Below are 24083 nucleotides of genomic sequence, written 5' to 3'. Positions count from 1 at the left end.
ATTAAGTACTCTCGAAATATAAGTGATTTACAGTATATCTAAAAGATTTTTAAGTCAACAGTCTTTAATTTCGTGTGATCATGTCTGCTATGTAAATATATCACAACTGTCTTAATGAATTAAGTAGAACCAACGATCTTGTTTCAATTTCAACACTAGCATGATTAACTTCATTTATGATAAGATTCATATGTTCAAACAATCCAAGTGATGTGCCGTCCCCTCCTCGGTTGACACTTCATTGTATGATTTCAACTATTCATTACCGTTGTGTGGATACAAAACACAAATATATCAAAACATTGTTCATTTTTCGATATACAGTGTACATGCATACATGTCAACATATGTAAACAGGTCAATTCAGCATGAGGTTTGGCCTGTTTCTTGGGAGATCTCTTCTGGTCATATGAACAGGGTCATTACAAATATGTTTGAAAACTCACCTACATTCAGCAATAAGCCCCTTCCCTTCAAAATCCCTTATTATAGTTGGGGACTTATTGCTGGTTGAGTAATTATAAGTTCAAAGTAATGAAAAGCTTGACTGTTGTATGGCTTTGTAAAATCTAGGTAGGGTAAATAATTGATTTATTTTTCTTTTTATTAGATATCGGATATGTGATGACAAGTATAACAGAGAAGTGATCCAGTCTATAGGATTTTGTACAAGATGGTGATTGCTGATGCTGAATCACCAGGGACCGCTGAGGAAACGTCCCCGTCTGTCCCTGAGGTTCCCGAAGGCAGGAACATCACAAAAAGATAGATTGCCTGGCTCTGATAAAAAAGATGAAAACCAAAAGGAAACAAAGTAATGTAGTAAAAAAGAAAGTTTATGTTATATATATCTTAACAATGTACATGCAGTGTTGTATTGTTAGTGAATAAGTTACTTCATTATACATGTACACTTGTCGAAATTCATCTGTATATGTCTGTCCAGCGTCCGTCTGTCTGTCCAGTGTCAGTCCATCTGTCTGTCCAGCATCCGTCCGTCTGTTCTTTAGGTTTAAGTTTTTATACAAGTTTCCTCAGTGGTTTACAGTACAGTCAGATGATGTAGTATTGTCCTAATATATGGCATGTGTGTACTTGTGGGGTCTAACAAGGCTAATCTGGATCTAATTTGGGAAAATGATTTTATTTTTTGAAATTTTTGCGTGTTTCGGACTTAACTTTTCTTGGGCAATTTTTCCGTCCGTCCACTCAGTTTTCCACACTTTTCTCAGCCATGCTTCAAGGTATGTTGGTGAAAGTTGGTATGTATATAGCGCATGAGTAGCTACAGATCAAGACCAAGTTTCGGGGTCAAGGTTAAGGTCACTTACTATTTTTAGCAGGGGCAGGTAGTGGACAGCATGCTTGTTTATTTGATGACAGATGAATTCCATTTTCATATTTGCAGTTGTATTTTATAAATTTGATATATGTGGCGAAATAATTAGGAACATTTCTTTTCATGCCACTCGCATTGAACCTGGATTTAGGGACTACCTGTCATTTTGTGACCTTTTTTATTGGCTCCCTTGGAAGGTCACATGACGGGTTTGACTATAATACCTGGTAGTTTGTGATTCAAATAAAACATATAACCATGCAGAGACTCAATAGTGAGGCCTCTGATAGGAAGTAGAATACAAGGTAGATATAGTCTAACATTTGTATCACAAATGAAACATATGGTACTATTTAATTTCAGGGCTTACACAATGGCCATCTGCTTCACAATAATGATCATAATTATCATGAAATGAAGAAAGAAAGATGATCAATCAACATTAAATGAAATAAAATGCTTTAATTTTACCAATTTATAGATTCAATGTTTCATTGTACCTATACCAGGCCGTCCTTGTTACATTTTGGTCTTTCACTGGCAATGCCAATATGCCATATATGCCAATATGAAAATTGGTTTATAAGAGTATTACAAGCCTGCAAATTCAACTGAATATATTTCATTACCATAGTAACCACAAAGGGGCATCTGATTGGTAAAAATAGTGGTATTAGGGGACTGTGAATTCAACTGTGTGGGTTAGGTTACCATAGTAACCATATGGAAGATTCTGATTGGTCAAAATTTAGATATTGTTTGATTTCTATGAAAATTGGTTTGGGTTTTAGGGACTTTAAATTTAAACTGCTTTGGTTTCATTGCCATAGATACCACATTTTCATCTTAGGGAATTGGCCCCTGATGACAGTTCTAGTTTGAACAGGTTTATCAATTTTTCAAAGGCTTACTGCAAGTGTTTGAAGTATAGGCATAGGTATTGCAGGAAAAGTTGTATATACATATATACTCTAAAACTATTAAAGACTACTGTAAAAAATACTACTGTAGTGTTCAGTTCAGTTTTGATTAAAATGAAATATGTTTTGAATTTAATTCAAATAAAGCATTAACAATATATAATTGTAAATATTTATTCATGCTATTTAACTAACGCATAAAAAATCACCAATTTTATTATTAAAGAAGACATGTTTATTTTTGTAGAGAGGCTTCCAGAGAAAGTAAAGAAGTTCAAGAAATTTCTATGAATGAGGAAACTGCTGATGATTCAGATCAGGAAGAAAACGTTGTTCCTGCTGTCAGCTCCCTGGAGAACTTAGGTAAGTGAGTCTTGAAAGTGAAGCATAGAGAACACCTGTGGAGGTTAACCATAGAGAACACATTGTGGAGGTTAACCACAGAGAACATCTGTTAAGGTTAACCACAGAGAATACCTGTGGAGGTTAACCATAGAGAACACTTGTTTATGTTAACCATAGAGAACACTTGTTTATGTTAACCATAGAGAATACCTGTTTAGGTTAACCATAGAGAATACCTGTTAAGGTTAACCATAGAGAACACCTGTTAAGGTTAACCATAGAGAACACCTGTTAAGGTTAACCATAGAGAACACCTGTTTAGGTTAACCATAGAGAATACCTGTTTATGTTAACCATAGAGAATACCTGTTTAGGTTAACCATAGAGAGCACCTGTTTAGGTTAACCATAGAGAACACTTGTGGAGGTTAACCATAGAGAATACCTGTTTAGGTTAACCATAGAGAACACTTGTTAAGGTTAACCATAGAGAACACCTGTTTAGGTTAACCATAGAGAATACCTGTTTAGGTTAACCATAGAGAACACTTGTTAAGGTTAACCATAGAGAACACCTGTGGAGGTTAACCATAGAGAACACCTGTGGATGTTAACCATAGAGAACACCTGTTAAGGTTAACCATAGAGAACACCTGTTTAGGTTAACCATAGAGAACACCTGTTAAGGTTAACCATAGAGAACACCTGTTTAGGTTAACCATAGAGAACACCTGTTTAGGTTAACCATAGAGAACACCTGTTTAGGTTAACCATAGAGAATACCTGTTTAGGGTTACCATAGAGAACACCTGTTTAGGTTAACCATAGAGAATACCTGTTAAGGTTAACCATAGAGAACACCTGTTTAGTTAACCATAGAGAACACCTGATTAGGTTAACCATAGAGAATACCTGTTTAGGTTAACCATAGAGAATACCTGTTTAGGTTAACCATAGAGAATACCTGTTTAGGTTAACCATAGAGAACACCTGTTTAGGTTAACCATAGAGAATACCTGTTTAGGTTAACCATAGAGAATACCTGTTTAGGTTAACCATAGAGAACACCTGTTAAGGTTAACCATAGAGAACACCTGTTTAGGTTAACCATAGAGAATACCTGTTTAGGTTAACCATAGAGAACACTTGTTTATGTTAACCATAGAGAACACCTGTGGATGTTAACCATAGAGAACACCTGTTAAGGTTAACCATAGAGAACACCTGTTTAGGTTAACCATAGAGAATACCTGTTTAGGTTAACCATAGAGAACACTTGTTTATGTTAACCATAGAGAACACCTGTGGATGTTAACCATAGAGAACACCTGTTAAGGTTAACCATAGAGAACACCTGTTAAGGTTAACCATAGAGAACACCTGTTAAGGTTAACCATAGAGAACACTTGTTTATGTTAACCATAGAGAACACCTGTGGATGTTAACCATAGAGAACACCTGTTTAGGTTAACCATAGAGAACACCTGTTAAGGTTAACCATAGAGAACACCTGTTTAGGTTAACCATAGAGAATACCTGTTTAGGTTAACGATGTATATATTTCTATTGTAGGGAACACCTGCTTCCTGAACAGTGTGCTACAGGTACTGAGGTATACACCAGGCTTTCTTGATGGACTGGACGACTTACACAGTGAGATTGTACTTGTAGAGAAGTGGCAAAAACAGGACACGGCATCTAAAGAATTACATGTAAGTTTTTGAGGTGTGTTCCATTTTAGCTTGATAGTCCCCTTAACACCTTTACATTTCTGAACTAGTATTTTGTTTTTGGTAAGTTTAAAAGGAGAGCTGCACGAACTCTTTGGGAGTGCTGTTCCTATGGCAAGGCAAGTAGATTCAAAACTTTAGCTTGCCAGGACGAAGTTATTTTTTGACGTCATTTGACAACTGACAAAGTTGCCTGTCGACAACTCTTATTTTTATGGAGGCATTTACCTCAAATATGGGTCAAATATGCTAAAAAAATTTAAACAACTTCTTATTAAGGAAGAGGCCCAGAGACCTGATATGGGGTCTATAGCATACTGGGGTGAAGGGCTATCAAGACAGGGCTCCGATAAACCACTCGTCTTGCCCGGGTCAAAACAGTCCATTGCCGAGTGAACTGTTGGGTCAGACTCGTCCTAGTGCCGAGCAAAAGTTTAGAACACACAGTAATAACACTGTGTCGAATTGTTACTAATCCAAAGACATTTTTTTAAAAAGATTTTAATATCATAATATGTCGATAAGATGAACCATACACATACCTTAGGCTAACGTGACATGTGTTTACAAATGACTTCACTAGTACGGGCCGGGTCGTTCAAACGCTTGTAATTTACTAAAGCATGCGTCTGATAATAAAACATCAAAGAGATGCTGTTAACAAACCAGTGCGCATGCGGGCGTTTCTTCACAACTTCCTTTACAACAACGAGCGAGCGGCTCGTTGATTTCTTTTTCAAAACAATCACTGACGAACGTTAAATGACGGTAATGAGGAAGTCCGACAAACTAGAGATCGAAATGACATAAGTGTTTGGTTTAGTTTGGTTTGATTCATTTAACAGATGGACTGCCTCCTGTGCGTGCGATATGCATGATTGTGTGTGGCAAGTGCGTATGTGTTTTTTGAGGTTGCAGCGTATTCCTGTTTAGTTTCTTTACGACTCAAGTGAGGGTGAAAGATGAAGGGTAATTCCATAAAGAATGGATGACGAAATCCGACATTTAAGATATCATGAACTGTACTCCTATAATATAAGAGGCTGCTGGTCGGCCCTTTTTCTATCGGAAATGATTTTGCCGACTGCGCTGTATACATGTAAAACCTATAACATTGTTGGAGTATCACGAACTGTTAATATTGTACAGAGTGCCCCAATCTTGCAGATACTTAGTTGACACTTTTTATAGGTACTGGTTCTATGAGATTAAAAACTTACAAAAGATAATTTTGTGATGTTTTCTTTCTTCTATAACTAAATATATTATTAAGACATGATAAGATGTATGCACTCACACAAGGACATACAATATAAAAGTCTTAACTTAAAACAAGATGAAATCACAAGTTAGCTATTTGGTGCCAAGTGGATTTCAAATAGTGCCGAGTGCTTGTACTATTGTTACTAGGCACAGTGCCTAGTTGTTCTAAAAATTCTATCTGAGCCCTGCAAGATTGTTCAAATGAATGAACTTGACCTTAAATCAAGGTCACAGGGGTCGAATATGCTAAAAGATTTAAACAACTTCTTATTAAGCAAGTGGCCCAGAGACCTGATATTGTGCCTGTAGCATGCTGGGACAGGGTGTTCAGTAGATTTTAGAGTAGCTGGCACAATAGAAATAGTAGGTGGCACCATGTATGCCAAAGGCACGCAGCCAACAGCGACGCCGAAGGCATCGCGGGGGGAGAGTATGAGAGGGGGGTATGGGGGGTCTCCCCCAGGAAAATTTTAAATCAAAGAGGCCAAATATGGGTTTTCCCACTATATAACAGTAGTTTTGGGAAATAATTTAGCAGTAAAAAAATGCACTTTTTACCTTTTTGCATGTACATTTTATATATATATATGTATTGTAAAACTTCTGAGTGTACGAACTGGTGTTTTTGTTTTATTTAGAAGTTTTTGTGAAGAATTAATGATATCTGTACAGTCATGTCTTGTGTCATTTTTAATAGAAAGGTCACAGTTCCAAAACATGTAACTGAAACTGAACATCTTAAAAAACGCAAATTAAAGAAAAATGATATATAAAACACGAAATACATTATTAAAGGCTGTGATTTTACTTCTTTATTGTGTGCGTAATAATTTTAATTCATTACGCCGATTCTGTGTCAGTAAGTTACGTAGTGTGACCCAACTACATGTCAATCACGTCAGACGTTGGTAATCATCTCTCTTCAGAGGATCGCACTCCATAGTTAATCATACGGTTATATTGTACCATTGTGCGACGATGAACAGTTCAAATGCATCTAAATAACATACCCTTTTGTTTTTTCCTTGAAGAGACTTCAAAAAAGTCAATTATTCGTTTCATGATGAACCGGAAGCATGTGCTTGTAACTCTTGGTCAGTCAGACGTTTTTATCGCAGCGCGAAAAAAGCATCACACACATGTACACTACCTAGATTAACATTGATCGGTGTCGTGAAGAAGCTTGTTGTTTTCTTCCGACGGTGTTTTGACAGCATGGACAAGTGAACGATGAGTAATCATTGAATATTATATAAATAAGGTTGTGTTTTATTTGTTTCCCGAACTCCCCAAAGTCAGAATACGGTTCACAACATTTTAATATGTAAGTAGACATCTGAAAGTAGCCGGCGCCGGGAGCAAAGTAGCCGGTGAAATGCGCCGGTCGCCGGCTTATTTTGAACACCATGCTGGGATGAAGGGCTATGAAGATTACTCAAAATAATGATCTTGACCTACTTTCAAGGTCACATGGGTCAAATATGCTAATAGTCTTTAAACAATTTCTCATTAAGCAAGAGGCACAGAGACCTGATATTGGGCCTTTAGTATGCCAGGACATTGACTTCAAATTAAAGTCTCTGGAATCAAATCTTCCAAAATATATCAAAATTCAGGTGATCGTTAAGGCCCATGTGCCTCTTGTTTTCAGCAAAATCAAGATCTTGAGTGATGCTATTGGGCCAGTAGCTTCCTGGGATGGAGCCCAGCATATTTGTGAAGATCTCAAATTTTAAATTTTCTGAAAAATATTTGTAATTAGTTGTCATGGTATCAAGACCAAGACAGTTTACAAAATGAAATATGGGGATATATTTATTTTGCTCCATTTCTTCTTCATTGTCATTGTTTTCCATAACTTTAATATCTGACTAACATCAGTATTTACATTACTTACCGTATATATATACAGCCCTGAGTATACAGTAATGTGTTTTTAATATCCGACTAACTATACAGCCCTGAGTATACAGTAATGTTTTAAATATCTGACTAACTTAAGTACATTATACAGTGTATTTACATTACTCACAGCCCTGAGTATACAGTAAAATTGTTGATTTGGTCAGCGAGTACAGTAAAATTGTTGATTTGGTCAGCGTGTACAGTAAAATTGTTGATTTGGTCAGCGTGTACAGTAAAATTGTTGATTTGGTCAGCGTGTACAGTAAAATTGTTGATTTGGTCAGCGTGTACAGTAAAATTGTTGATTTGGTCAGCGAGTACAGTAAAATTGTTGATTTGGTCAGCGTGTACAGTTAAATTGTTGATTTGGTCAGCGTGTACAGTAAAATTGTTGATTTGGTCAGCGTGTACAGTAAAATTGTTGATTTGGTCAGCGTGTACAGTAAAATTGTTGATTTGGTCAGCGTGTACAGTAAAATTGTTGATTTGGTCAGCGTGTACAGTAAAATTGTTGGTTTGGTCAGCGTGTACAGTAAAATTTTGATTTGGTCAGCGTGTACAGTAAAATTGTTGGTTTGGTCAGCGAGTACAGTAAAATTGTTGATTTGGTCAGCGTGTACAGTAAAATTGTTGATTTGGTCAGCGTGTACAGTAAAATTGTTGATTTGGTCAGCGTGTACAGTAAAATTGTTGATTTGGTCAGCGTGTACAGTAAAATTGTTGATTTGGTCAGCGTGTACAGTAAAATTGTTGATTTGGTCAGCGTGTACAGTAAAATTGTTGATTTGGTCAGCGTGTACAGTAAAATTGTTGATTTGGTCAGCGTGTACAGTAAAATTGTTGATTTGGTCAGCGTGTACAGTAAAATTGTTGATTTGGTCAGCGTGTACAGTAAAATTGTTGATTTGGTCAGCGTGTACAGTAAAATTGTTGATTTGGTCAGCGTGTACAGTAAAATTGTTGATTTGGTCAGCGTGTACAGTAAAATTGTTGATTTGGTCAGCGTGTACAGTAAAATTGTTGATTTGGTCAGCGTGTACAGTAAAATTGTTGATTTGGTCAGCGTGTACAGTAAAATTGTTGATTTGGTCAGCGTGTACAGTAAAATTGTTGATTTGGTCAGCGTGTACAGTAAAATTGTTGATTTGGTCAGCGTGTACAGTAAAATTGTTGATTTGGTCAGCGTGTACAGTAAAATTGTTGATTTGGTCAGCGTGTACAGTAAAATTGTTGATTTGGTCAGCGTGTACAGTAAAATTGTTGATTTGGTGAGCGTGTACAGTAAAATTGTTGATTTGGTCAGCGTGTACAGTAAAATTGTTGATTTGGTCAGCGAGTACAGTAAAATTGTTGATTTGGTCAGCGTGTACAGTAAAATTTTGATTTGGTCAGCGAGTACAGTAAAATTGTTGATTTGGTCAGCGTGTACAGTAAAATTGTTGATTTGGTCAGCGTGTACAGTAAAATTGTTGATTTGGTCAGCGTGTACAGTAAAATTGTTGGTTTGGTCAGCGTGTACAGTAAAATTTTGATTTGGTCAGCGTGTACAGTAAAATTGTTGATTTGGTCAGCGTGTACAGTAAAATTGTTGATTTGGTCAGCGTGTACAGTAAAATTGTTGATTTGGTCAGCGTGTACAGTAAAATTGTTGATTTGGTCAGCGTGTACAGTAACATTGTTGATTTGGTCAGCGTGTACAGTAAAATTGTTGATTCGGTCAGCGTGTACAGTAAAATTGTTGATTCGGTCAGCGTGTACAGTAAAATTGTTGATTCGGTCAGCGTGTACAGTAAAATTGTTGATTCGGGTAAAATTGTTGATTTGGTCAGCGTGTACAGTAAAATTGTTGATTTGGTCAGCGAGTACAGTAAAATTGTTGATTTGGTCAGCGTGTACAGTAAAATTGTTGATTTGGTCAGCGTGTACAGTAAAATTGTTGGTTTGGTCAGCGTGTACAGTAAAATTGTTGATTTGGTCAGCGTGTACAGTAAAATTGTTGATTTGGTCAGTGTGTACAGTAAAATTGTTGATTTGGTCAGCGTGTACAGTAAAATTGTTGATTTGGTCAGCGTGTACAGTAAAATTGTTGATTTGGTCAGCGAGTATTGAAGTTATATGTATTTTATTTTTACAGGAGGACCTGTCATACGAGTTATCTCAATCCCAGACATGTGATATGATGAAACACCTACACAAGGTATACACAGATATATAATACCTTACTCTGGGTAATTAGTAGAATCAGGAATACGGTATTCGCATGGTCCTTTTCTATATACAGAGGGCCCACTTATTTGCATATCGCTTATTTGAATATCCCGCTTATTTGCATAAAATTCTCAGGCCCCAAATTTTTTCTTCTTTATCTTTGTATTTTAATCCCGTTTATTTGCATCGACTAAAACACCGACTTCCGCTTATATGCATAGAAAAATTCCAAAAAAATCGAAAAAAATTAACTGATTTTAGGGTATTTTTGTGATTTTCCCGTAATAAAAGTTTTATGAAAAATGTTTGAACTTACATATTGATTTGACACGATGTACAACGTTATCTAATCATTGGTTCACACTTCGTCATTACAGGTTATGTTCGATGCACCGATATCGACATTTAGTTATTATCCAGACCATATCAGTAGCAATGTGCAGAAGAATTACTGAATGAAATATTTATATGTCTCATCTTTTGATGAGATTTGTTAATTTATTATAACATCAATCCAAACCTGTGTTCTGTGCACTTGAACACTCGCTGAGGCAGGTTGCGATCGCCATGATTGTTTACTAGACGCGTTGCATTGTGGGGGCATATGTGTAATGAACAACAACTCTTTGTGCGTGCGCCATTTTCCTAAACAACCCAAACAACAATACACATGTCACGGTCATATAAGACTATGATCAAACAACTAATATATTCATAGCAGGTACACAACACATCTCGAGACAATAATGAATGTTAATTGAAACAATGACATTGTACATCATAGTGCCAACCCACGCGTGTATGACCGATATCGGACCGAAAGTGACAAGTAGTATTTAAAACAATGATGTGTATGCAAGTACATTGTATTTTATTTGTACATTCACAAAGTATAACAACCCATATATTTCGTATTTACTATTTTATTTTAAATGATGTTTTTTTAAACACGTTTTTAATGCAAATAACGTAAACAATCATATAGCGCCCATTTTGAGTACCTACCTGACGATCTACATGTGTATAAGAGGGGCCCAAACCCAACTCCACCTATATGAATACAGAGGAGCCCACTTATTTGCATATCGGTTATTTGAATATCCCGCTTATTTGCATAAAATTCTCAGGTCCCGATTTTTTTCTTCTTTATCTATGTATTTTAATCCCGTGTATTTGCATCGACTAAAACACCGACTCCCGCTTATATGCATATAAAAATTTCAAAAAATCGAAAAAATTTAATTGATTTTAGGGTATTTTTGTGATTTTCCCGTAATAAAAGTTTTATGAAAAGTGTTTTTAACTTACATATTGATTCGACACGATTTACAACGTTATCTAATCATTGGTTCCCACTTCGTCAAAACAGGTTATGTTCGATGCATCGATATCAACATTTAGTTATTATCCAGACCATATCAGTAGCATTGTGAAGAAGAATTACTGAATAAAATATTGATATGTCTCATCTTTTGATGAGATTTGTTTATTTATTATAGCATCGATCCAAACCTGTGTTCTGTGCACTTGAACACTCGCTGAGGCAGGTTGCGATCGCCATGATTGTTTACTAGGCGCGTTGCATTGTGGGGGCATATGTGTAAGGAACGACAACTCTTTGTGTGTGTGCGCCTTTTTCCAAAACAAACCCAAACGACAATGCACATCTCACGGTCATTTAAGACAGTCTATTGCTTAAGCAGTTCATCATCTATGATCAAACAACTAATATACTCATAGCAGGAACAAAACACATCTCGAGACGATAATGAATGTTTATTGAAACGATCACATTGTACATCGTAGTGCCAACCCACGCGTGTATGACCGATATCGGACACAGACTCGGAGTGACAAGTAGTAAACGATGAAGTACAAATGTATATGCAAATATTTGTACATTTACAAAGAATAACAACCCATTTATTTCGTATTTACTCTTATATTTTAAATAATGTTTTTTTTAAATATGTTTTTAATGCAAATAACGTAAACAATCATATAGCGCCCGTTTTGAGTACCTACCTGACGATCTACATAGTGTATAAGAGGGGCCAATATACCCAACTCCGCCTATACGAATACTCCGGTTATTTGCATATTTTGTCATGGAAAAAGGGCTATGCAAATAAGCGGGTTGCTCTGTACTCCGGTTATTTGCATATTTTGTCATGGAAAATGGGCTATGCAAATAAGCGGGTTGCTCTGTACCGTATAAAATTTTGCATATGGTCCACACATTTTAGCTCGCCTCTCTAAGAGAGGGGGAGCTTGTCACCCTGTCATTGGTTTTTAGCTCACCTGGCCCAAAGTGTCATTGAGCTTATGCCATGGTGCAGCGTCCGTCGTCTGTCAACATTTCCTATAAATCCGTTCTAGAACCTAACGCCTGAATGGATTTCGATGAAGTTTGGTCTGGAGCATTATTGGGAAAAGGAGAACTAATGTTGTATAAACGAAGGGTGTGGCTCCTTTATTTCCAAGATTTTGTTCAAACTTTATACAAAGGTCACATAGGAGTATAGTTCGGACATTGTTGTGTTTTTGAGGGTCCCAAAGTTAAGGGCAAGGTCACACTTACTATATATATATATAGAAAATCTTTTTAACATGGTAGCAGGGGCAATTATGTCTTATGGACATTTTCTAGTGTTAATGTTGTCTGGGAAATCAAATTTCATAACAATTTTATTATAATTTTGTATTATACATATTTATCATAATGTATTAGTGTGTACATGTATATATGTTGTTGTTGTGATTCACAGTTGTACAAAGGAATGGAGAGAAGAGAGTCGAAGCACCCTGAAGTCGCTAGCTCGGATGTAATGTCTATGGCAATTAAACCTGACAAGATTCTCAACACTCTTAGGTGAGGCAACTGTAACAAGAGTGACATACAAAATATAAAAACACAGAATTGACTTGATTAGTTGTTACTGTGTATTACTTGGGGTAATTATACCGGAGTGATTCTGTATATAGTAGGGATTGACACTTAACAGCCTGGTCGGGCTGCCAGAATGTCCAGACCAGCAGCCCTGTAGGCTGCCAACATTTTCAGTCAAATGTATAATGTCCAGCTAAAGTTTTCTTCATTTAGTTCAATAATTTTATTTATTTTCAAAACCTTTTTCATGAAACCCTTTGGTGTAAGATCTATTATTTTTATGATCAGAATTAACTGGAATGCAGGAAACTACATCTAGAACATTCAATTTTTTCCTCGGTGTTAGGGTAAGGCTGGAGGGACAATGCCCCCAAATCCCTCAAGAGGGGCACCACTTTTGGCAGCCCGGGCTGCTTCATTCCAAAACCTGGCAGCCCGGCGGTCTGTCAAGGTGATTAAGTTAGTGTCAACCCCTGAGATGGCGCATTTCATTCTTAATCAGTTGTCTTTATTTTCAGGGAGCTGAACCCGATGTTTGAAGGGAATCTCCAGCACGACGCCCAGGAACTACTTCGATGTATGTTGTGTTACTTACAGGATGCTGTTAAAGAAATAAAGAAAATCAAGAGTCGCTTACCTCCTAGTGCTCTACCTCAGGCTAAAGGTCCTCTCAACCCCATCATGCAGAAGTTTCTGTCTAGTGCCAAGTCTGAAAAGAATGACTTGAAACAAGATGTGCCAAATCACATATCTGTGAAGAAAGCTGTTCCACTTCCACCTGTGGAAGTTGCCAAATCATTACCAAAAACAGACTTCTTGGATGAGATAGAGAAAAGTGAATCTGCAAAAACGGCCTCATCTGAGGTAACTATGGATGTTGTGGAAGCTGACATACCAGAGCTAAGTGTGAAAATTGGCATTAAAAATCACCAGGCCTCGAACCTTGAGACTGACAGTAAGCAAGAGGAAGTGAAAGAAAATATTTCTGCCGTGCCAAAAAGGTTAAGATCAAAACAAACAAAACCACCATCTCCAGTGAAAAAAACTCGGGATAAAAAATCTGCAGCATTAGATGAGATAGATGGGGAATCTGTAATGAGACGGCGGAGGGGAACTAGAAAGTCAGCAGAGGAGGATGTAGCTGAACCTCAAAGTCTGATTAAAACAGAGAAAGACATAAATAGAGCTAATTCAGCAAGATGTACAACCAAAGGTTTGTTAAACGGCGGTATCAACGGGGAAGTGAAATCTGAAGGAGGACAATCGGAAAACTGTGGTACAAAGAATTCACAGCCAAGTATTTTAAGTCTGCTAACAGGTGAGAAACCCTGTAAGCGTCTGGGAATGAGGGGAGCCCCGTTAAGAAACAACCAGAATAACAGTTCTAGTAATGGATCAGGTAGTGTATTAGAGGAATCGTCGCCAGACATCCACATGTCAAATAAGTCCATGGCAAAGTCAAAAAAGAGGAAAGTTTTGACGGCTTTCAGTGTCAAAGAGGAGAAAATTCAAACTGTTGATCCTCCAAAGGCCAAAAGTCCAGAAAAGAAATCTATTTCAACCCCTCCCAAGGACAACTTGATGAATCAGGAATCGGTCAACAATGTAGAAGTTAAGGAAGAAAATATATCTGAAAGCAACAGCTTTCAATTGTCATCAGAATTTCAGAAACTAAAATGTGGAAATATTAAAGCACATGTCACCAATTCTCCAAAACAGAGCCGTCAACCTTTATTAAAACTAGAGAAATGTGACCATGTTTGTGACAGTCCCAAAAAGTCTGTGAGTGCACACTATGCTGAAAAAACTCTGTCTCCATTGAAGACACCAAGTTCTTCTAAAAGTTCTGTCATGGTTGGAAACGCCAAACAAAAATTAGACTTTTCACACAATGAGTACAAGAGTGGTGTTCATTCTGGAAAACTCTGTGTAAAACCTTGTCCAAAAACAAGCAAGGTGGACTTCGTTGAAAATCTTTTCATGGGAAAAATGATGTTGAGGACTAAGTGTCTCGAGTGTGAATTTTCAAGAGAGCGTATTGAAGAGTTTCATGATATTTCTGTTCCTTTGAAAAAAGAAAAAAGTGATGATGATAATGATGAAGACATGGAGTCAGGTAATTTGATGTCAGTTTAGTACCCCTGCATTTTTTTTTTTACAGAATTTCCCTTCATTTCCACAGTTTTCACAAACCTATTTCATAGAAAAGAAATGAATATAAAAGAAATAATTCTTGAACAAAGATTGTTTTTTTTTGTTTTTTTTGTTTTTTTTGGAAAAATTTGCTCAGGCTGATATGAAACATAAAATAGTCATGTTTTTGCACCATGCCACATTCTGTTATCATTTCCAAACATTTGTAACAATATTATTGTATTGAAGTAGTTCAGTAGGGCCTAATCAAAATAATTGATTTTGAATATCTGATCCAAGAAGTCTTCCTCTGCCATGAATCTGAATGATAGTAAACATTTTATTTTAAATATTGAACAGATGAAGATGACAACTCTTGTCTGAAGAAGATGATGGATGCGTTTTCAGAGGTTGAGCGACTACGAGATGAGAATAAGTATTATTGTGACAACTGTATACGACATGTAGAGGCAGAACGTTCCCTCCACTACGAAGTCTTGCCTAATGTTCTCTCGCTTCACTTAAAGCGATTCTCTGCTTCATCCGGGTAAAAGCAAAACTAATAGAGTGTCTCATGGAAACTGACAGTAATAATTCAAAAGTACTGTAAAAGCACAAAAAAATGTTGGGGATTTAGTTTCATTTATTTTGTGGTATTAGAAAACCCGGAAATAAAATTCAAATTAATATAATGAAATAGATTAGGGATTTCAATTTGAAAATCTGTATATAGATATATACAATTAAACCATTATCTGAAACAACAAATTTCATTGGCTGTCAGTATGTCTTCACCTGTGTCACTGATAATTGCCACTGCCTGACTGGACACGAATTATTAGCTCACCTGGTCCGAAGGACCAAGGTGAGCTTATGCCATACCGTGTCGTCCGTCGTCCGTCTGTCGTCCGTCCGTCCGTCCGTCCGTCGTCCGTCCGTCCGTCAACAATTGACTTATTTGACTTCTTCTTCATAACCGCTGATCGGAATTTCACCAAATTTGGTCAGAAGCATCCCTATGGGTAGGGGACTCAAAATTGTACAAATGATGGGGCTGACCCCCTGGGCGCCTCTAGGGCGGGGCCAAAAGGGGTCAATTTAGCTATTTTGATATAAACGACCTCTTCTCTGAAACCGAGCATTGGATAGCGCTCATATTTTCCTGGTAGCATCACTATGTGATGGGGATTCAAAATTGTACAAATGATGGGGCTGACCCCCCAGGGGCCTGAGGGGCGGGGCCAAATGTGGTCAATTGGGCTATATTGATATAAACGACTTCTTCTCTGAAACCGAGCATTGGATATCGCTCATATTTTCCTGGTAGCATCACGATGTGGTGGGGATTCAAAATTGTACAAATGATAGGGCTGACCCCCCAGGGGCCTGAGGGGCGGGGCCAAATGTGGTCAATTGGGCTCTATTGATATAAACGACTTCTTCTCTGAAACCGAGCAATTGATATCGCTCATATTTGCCTGGTAGCATCACTACTGAGTGGGGACTCAAAATTGTACAAATGGTGGGGCTGACCCCCCGGGGCGCTGAGGGGGCCAAACAGGGTCAATTTGGCTAAATTGATATAAACAACTTCTCCTCTGAAACTAAGCAATGGATATCTCACGTATTTGCCTTGTAGCACCTACTTGGGGTAGGAATTCAAAATTGTACAAATGGTGGGGCTAACCCCCTGGGTGTCTTAGGGGCGGGGCCAAAAAGGGCCAGTTTGGCTAGATTGATATAAACGACATCTCCTCTGAAACTAAGCAATGGATATCTCACATATTTCACTGGTAATATCCCCTTGGGGTAGGGATTCAAAATTGTACAAATGATAGGGCTGACCCCCCTGAGGGCTGAGGGGTGGGCCAGAAGGGGTCAATTTGCCTAAATTGATATAAACAACTTCTTCTCTGAAACTAAGCAATGGATATATATATATCGCTCATATTCGCTTGGTAGCATCCCCTTGGGGTAGGGATTCAAAATTGTACAATTGGTGGGGCTGACCCCCGGGGGCCAAAAGGGATCAATTTGGCTAAATTGACATTTTTAGAATTACAATAAAAAAAATGTTCATGTAACCATATAAAATGCATATGATATATATTGACATAGCAATACCAGTGGCAAATATACTTAAGCATAGTTCTTGTTTCATATCTCATGAAACCAGGTGAGCGATACAGGCCCTCTGGGCCTCTTGTTCAAAGTACAAAGTTCAAATAATACTGGCCTGTCTGAAGCCATGTACATGTATGTGAGTATACATAATACTCTAACCATATCGTGTTGTGTATAACTCAATCGGGACGGATTTGATCGACCCCTATCCAGTGATTACATTTCGCTCCACCTGTGCATATATTTACCTGTGTTTTGTCGCAGGACTTTTCACTAGAATAATTTTACCTACCAGAGTCACAATTGATAATGTAGTACACGTTTATTTTAAAACCTGATATATACCACAATATAATGAATCCATAAAATAAAATCCCAACAAATTTGTTTACGTGCATAAACCACAAAATTTAACCCCAACAAAATTAAATGCTTTTACGGTAGTTTAGTTTTTAGCTTACCTCTCAAGGAGAGGAGGAGCCTATGTTTTCACCCTGGCACTGGTATCCGCATTGGTTTCTAAATGTTAAGTTTTTGGTGCAGTTGTTGAAATGCATCAGTAAACTGCTTTATAAGTGTACTTGGGTTCTTATACTTGGTTTGAGAGCTGCTGTGGGATTAACTTTTACTTCCTGGGGTCAGAAAGATAATTTTTGGAGAAAAAAGAATACTTTTTTAACCTTTGGTACACGGAGTTTGGAATCTGATGTTATGTTTTTGGTGCATGTGTTGAAAGGCATCGGTAAACTTCTTTTAGTTCTAGTATAGGGTACTAATAATTGTTGTGTGGATTAACTATTATTTCCCGGAGTCAGAACATGTTGCATGATGATAATTTCAATGCTTACTATAATGCAAAACCTAATTTAAACAATGTCTATTTTACCTTTAAATATTGCCATATTTATTGTTCAGATATTGGTATTTTGCAATACCAGTTAGTGACGAACTCGCCTCCTTATGCTAGTAGGAAGCTAGCTAGCTAGATATATATATAGTGACAATGAAGCGAGCATTACGGTGCTCTTGTTATAGATTCTGTATTCTATGAACTTATTACTTTCATAATATTAAAATTGCTTCAACAACACAAAACCTCATCTGATCAATTTTATCTCCGGTTTCTGACCTGTCAAAATGGATCAGCTCTCCAAACCAAACCCTCTCTAAACCGGCCAAATATTACAGTACATGAACAGTTTAGAAATGTTCCACTATATGTACAAAGAGATACTACATTGTGATGTTTCATCATCATAACACAGTTCTATTAAGAATGTTATAAACCCCCCATCAGTTCAATACATGTACTAAACAGAATCCAATGCCATATACATAAACTGTAACATGAGATTAAAAAAAGTTTAGAATAACTTGAAATTCAATGTTATAATTTTAGATATTGTTACATTTACAGACTGTACGGCTATGTGTCTAAAATCAATGACCATGTGACTATCCCGCTGTCTCTGCCGTGTCTACGGTACAAGTGTCCCAGTCCTTGCAGCCGTCCAGATCACAGGTAAATTGTGTACAATATAACAAATATGGCACAAATCTTGGCACTTTCACTAGTCTTTGTCTGAAGTTTGTTTTATCTTGGTGGTTTCTGTCTGTCTCCGATGCTCTGTACCCAGCAGGGTAATTTTACCGGTGGTTTCTGTCTGTCTCCGATGCTCTGTACCAAACAGGGTAATTTTACCGGTGGTTTCTGTCTGTCTCCGATGCTCTGTACCCAACAGGGTAACTTTACCAATATAGAGGGTAAAGAATATCAACACATCAGTATGGAATCGGTCAGGAGGACATAACAAGTGTGGATAATTAGATGCAAAATTATTTGTAAAATACGGAGAATGACAAAAAGCAAAAAGTACTATGAAATAGGCTTCCCAGTTGGGATCAGTCTTGGAACTTGGGAAGTGTAATTCAAAGACGCGTGGATGGAGAAACAGTTTAACTGCAAGATGTGTTAAAGAGAAGAAAAAAAAGTTAATGAAGTGTGATCGATGGCTCGACCATTTCTGCATCAGATGTCTGGATTTTGATTCCAGGAAATATGAAATCCTATCAAAATCAGCTATGATTTAGTTTTGTGCTCCATGCAGAGTGACGGTTGAAATGAATATATATATACTATATACTCACAGACAGAATAAACGAAGAGAGGTGTAATTAATAATGCAGAAATATGAAGCTTAAATAACAAAACTTGAAATAATTCTTCTTTATGGAGTACCATAACCATCCCTTCAAGATGGAAAGAAACATAAGGAAGTAGAAATTAAGTAGTAGCAAATTTATTAGAAGTGTGCGAGGTATCAAACAAAAATGGGAAAAGTTATATGATCGGGAAGGAGACCAGAGTCCAGGGATATAACGATAGGAACTGGCCTATTTTTGTCCGTTTTGAAACACAGGAAACAAAGAAAATGATATAAGATGAATTAAAAACCACAGACATTTTTCTGCAATACAAATAAGAAACAACTTAAAGTGTGACAGAGAAACAGAGATGACATTCAACAAGGAAGCAAAGCCGAATAAAAACAGCGAAATGGAGGATTATGTACATGTATATTGTGCCTTGGAGTAGAAAAATTGTGTGCCTTCCAAAAACTAGAAACAATGAATACAGAAAGAGGAAACTTTTAGATATAATTTCTTATTTTTAGATAATTATAAAGAATGTTCTTGATAATTAGCACACAACTTCTGAGCATATCATTTAAGATATAGATATAGAGGCATTTGTTTTGCCCATGTTCATTATTAATTTTAACTTTTAAACAGTAAGGAGAAAACTGAAAACATGCTTTTTCTTAAATCAATGACTGTTCATGCAATTTTGAACCAAAAAACTAATTTGCAGAAAAGGCTAATTTAGAAAATTTTGTATTCTCCATTTCCAGGTACATGTTGTATGGATTGGTGACTCATGCAGGGGTCACTCTAACGTCCGGTCACTACCTCGCTTATGTCCGGGTCCTAGGCAGTGGTCCAACCAGACTTAGTGGAATGGAATCCACGGCAAAAGTGACCAGTAAAGAATCGTCCAGTGTCCTCAAAAGTCCATCCGGGGATACTAAACGATCCGGACTGGGAACAAAGTATCCGAGTGTTCCCAAACAGATGTACGAGGAAAAGTGGCTAGAATGTGACGACGAAACAATTCGTATGTACAGCAGGCAGGAATTCTGTGACCTTCTGAAGGGAGTGGGAGGGTTGTTGTTGGGGACACCTTACGTATTGTTTTATCATCGCGTTATACCTGGGGTACACTGGTAATATTATGGTCTGTTTAGTGGCCTTCTGGGCCTCACTCTGGATTATTCCTCTTATCTACCAAATCATGGAATGTATGATGAGGTACATATTTATAATAGTTCCGTGAGGGTTGCATGCTTCAAAAAGTTATGAGAGTATTTTTAATGAAACATAACTTCTTTCAAATTACCATTATATATCCTTTATTTCTTATTTGTTTCATGATCAGTAAATGCTTGTTTTGCTTGTAGTAGAGAACTGTGAATTTAGAAAAAGCCATGACAGTTAATTATAAGTTATCTGTGACCTTGTCTTAGCCATTCTAAAAAAGAGTTTTTTTTTTTTTTATTAAGTTTAGAGAACAATGTTGTTTTATTTCTTTTCCAGTTTCTATGAATTAATGTATATGTCTTCAGTTTGGATATATATTTGATTAATCCAGGTCAATACCAGAGGAGATTTGGAGATTTGACTGATAAACTTTTTTCATATTTTAAATAGCATTTGACTTGTAACAGAGTGAGTAATTTGATGATTGAAGACAACACAGCATGTTTAAATATTAAAAAAGCTTCAAGTAAAGCAGGGAAAGTGATATATAGGAATCTTGGAAATTGACACACGGAATCTTAAACAATTAAATACAACTTCGGTTGTGAAATGATTTATGTAGCTTTCTTTGTGAAATTAGAAAGAGTTTACATGTTAATGTTTAAGATTTTAAACATTTTTGCAAAATGTACCACGTGTCTTCGACGATCTTTGCCTATCAGCTTTAGTTCCAGCTTTGATTCACCAAATAGACAGCTGTCATATGTTCTATTCCAGAATTATCCATGTAGGGGCACTTGTATTAAGACCTGATGAGTGGTGGGTATAAAGCCCCATTTTTCTATTATTCTTTATACTAAATGTTTTGATATTTGATGGGTGGTGCAGTCTTAGAATCAAAATTACCTATCATCCTCCAGAAGATAGAATCAAAATTACCTCTCATCCTCCAGAAGATAGAATCAAAATTACCTCTCATCCTCCAGAAGATAGAATCAAAATTACCTCTCATCCTCCAGAAGATAGAATCAAAATTACCTCTCATCCTCCAGAAGATAGAATCAAAATTACCTCTCATCCTCCAGAAGATAGAATCAAAATTACCTCTCATCCTCACCTCTCATCCTCCAGAAGATAATTTTGGAAAGATATTTTTCTTTCTGGACAAGTTCCATACATTTCTGGCTGGCTTTGAGGAATATCACCGTACAATTTTGACTAACATACTCATGAGGCTATAGATGGTCCACATACTGCTGTAGTGTATATTGTCATCACATATCTTATTCCTGAGAATAGTTAAAACAAATCACAATTCTCTCCTTAAATTAGTATCCATGGCATAAATATCACTTTTGATTTTACTTTTATCTATCTTTTATTGATAATTTACTTCTTGCGACAGATTTTAAAAGTGACATCAAGTTTTGGGTGGCTAGATGTGTATGATATTTGTAATTAACATATAAGTTTGTACTTTACAATACCACTACTCAGAATAGTTTACAAATGTGAAATACCGGTACATATATTTATTTTGTTTACTTTAAGAAACAATTTGATACTCCATGTTATTACTGAAGTTTGGGACAATTTCAGTATATAGAAATATTGGTTCATGTGTAACAAATATTTTGCATAGTTTAGTCGTGCTAATACTTCTTAGAAGTGGTTCTTGTGTCGATAACACATATTTAGTCATGAATGGACTAACGGGCATTATCTGAAGTTGTGTAGGAACAGCGAGTGAACTGGATGTCATGCCGTTTAGTCTGGTATTGTTGCTCACCTTACAGCTCTCTAAAGGAAAGGTACATCGAAATGGGACTGAATGCGTCCAACATATATCTCAGGAGTAATCTATTTTGTGAATTGTAACAGCACAGCAAGTGTTCTTTTGATTCGTATGTATACATATTTTATGGGGAACATAGTCGCCCATCAATAATTGTACATTTAGCTTTGTATTGTTATTAATACATCTTGTATTGAATGTATATTGTAAATGTTGGTCTGAATTGTTAAAATGTAGATAGCTAATGAAATGGGACCATGAGAATTGACTTAAATCACCTCATGTCAGGGAGATAATGAAATGGGATCATTGGAACTGAGGTAATTTTAGTCATGTTAGTGAGATAATGAAATGGGATCATTGGAACTGAGGTAATTTTAGTCATGTTAGTGAAATAATAAAATAGGGACCATTGGAACTGAGGTAATTTTAGTCATGTTAGTGAAATAATAAAATGGGACCATTGGAACTGAGGTAATTTTAGTCATGTTAGTGAAATAATAAAATGGGACCATTGGAACTGAGGTAATTTTAGTCATGTTAGTGAAATAATAAATGGGACCATTGGAACTGAGGTAATTTTAGTCATGTTAGTGAGAACAGAGACCACAACATTAAGCAGCTAGAGGATAAAATCCTTGTTGATGAAATTTATCCAATTTTATGCATTATGATTGGAATTGGATGCTCCATTATTTATGAAATTTTTGTATTTTAAAATAGATAAAGTATATGTTTTGATAACAAATGGGCTGCTATTATACCAGGGAAATGAAATTATGTATTGTATTTTATTAAAGATGTTTGAAATCTTTCATTGAACATAAAAAATATACACACAACAAAATAAAATGTCTTAACAAGCAGTATTGTCTTGACGTTTCATTGATGGTATTTTCTGATCTTTTATGTCCGGAACTTCTCGGACCTTGTTATTATAATCTTGAAAATAACATTCTCGGGGCATTTAGACAATTTGTGACATGAAAATGGACCAATGCATGGCAGTTGACAGGACTATGAAATTTCAGAATACTTTCTGTAATAAAAGTATGTATATCTACGGTAAGGAAAATTAGAAGACTTGACTCTGACCTCAATATTTTTATCCTGAACTTTAAGGGAAAATACTGAGAACACTGCATTGCACATCTATCATTTTATGTGGTGTGTAGGGTCAGAAATTACAAATCCAGACCTATTTAAATATGCATATTGCTGAGCTTTGAAGTGATGACGGTACTCTGTATAATAATATACATTGTGAGGTGAACAGAAATTGGTTGAGTGTTATCAACGTGAAATGATAACCTAAAATAAATACATTTACATACGGGTACATTTATATGTAAATACATATACATGTATATGAAAAAGGAAGCACAAGGTAAACTAGAACTGTAGCCAGGATGGCTGACTAATAACTCTGCAATCTGTCATGGCGACAACAAAAATTTTAATGTAAACAAGGAAAACCTGATTATGACCAGTTACCATGGCAACTGAATTTTGGAATTTAAACACCTGTATGCACATCTATACATGTTCCCAAACATTCATGTGGAGTTTAGTGAAAATCGGTCCACAGGTTTAAGAGAAGTTATTCGGACAAGAAAAACATGTTACTAGTGACCAGTTATCATGGCTACCAAATTTTCGGAATTTAAACAGCTGCATGCACATCTACACATAGTCCTCTATATTTGTGTGAAGTTTAATTGGAATCGACACATAAATTTAGGAGGAGTTGTCCGGACAAACTTAATGTTATGGTTCTTATCGGAAAACCTGTTTATAGTGACCAGTTACCATAGCAACCATAATTTTGAGAAAACGAAAGTAGCATGTACATCTACACATGATCATTAATATTTGTGTGAAGTTTCATTGGAATCGGCCCTTCAGTTTAGGAGGAGTTGTGTGGACAAAATGTGTCAACAGACAGAGGGACGGACAGACAACCTGATTCCAGTATACCCCCCTACCTTTGTTGCAGGGGTATAATGAAACATGTTTTTGATTTTGTTTTTAAATTAGTAAATATGTGTTTGATTTGGTAAATATCCAACTCTGCTGATTCTGTGTACAGAAATAGTCCAGATATTTTGGGGTGA

The 24083-nt window shown here is 36.5% G+C and overlaps 1 protein-coding gene across 1 annotated transcript; it reads left to right on the top strand.

Moving 5' to 3' along the window:
• Positions 1 to 658: 658 nt before the first annotated feature.
• On the top strand, positions 659 to 22566 carry LOC117322229 (ubiquitin carboxyl-terminal hydrolase 1-like). The gene is given in 10 exon segments (XM_033877009.1): positions 659 to 700; positions 702 to 814; positions 2507 to 2622; positions 4176 to 4315; positions 9636 to 9698; positions 12478 to 12581; positions 13118 to 14715; positions 15093 to 15279; positions 18274 to 18378; positions 19769 to 22566. Coding segments are annotated over 10 exon segments (2829 nt in total). The 5' UTR covers positions 659 to 673; the 3' UTR covers positions 20145 to 22566.
• The last annotated feature ends 1517 nt before the right edge of the window (positions 22567 to 24083 follow it).

This window comes from Pecten maximus, chromosome 2 (genome assembly GCF_902652985.1).
Source record: "Pecten maximus chromosome 2, xPecMax1.1, whole genome shotgun sequence".
NCBI lineage: Eukaryota > Metazoa > Mollusca > Bivalvia > Pectinida > Pectinidae > Pecten > Pecten maximus.
This window is presented reverse-complemented; position numbering and strand designations above follow the sequence as displayed.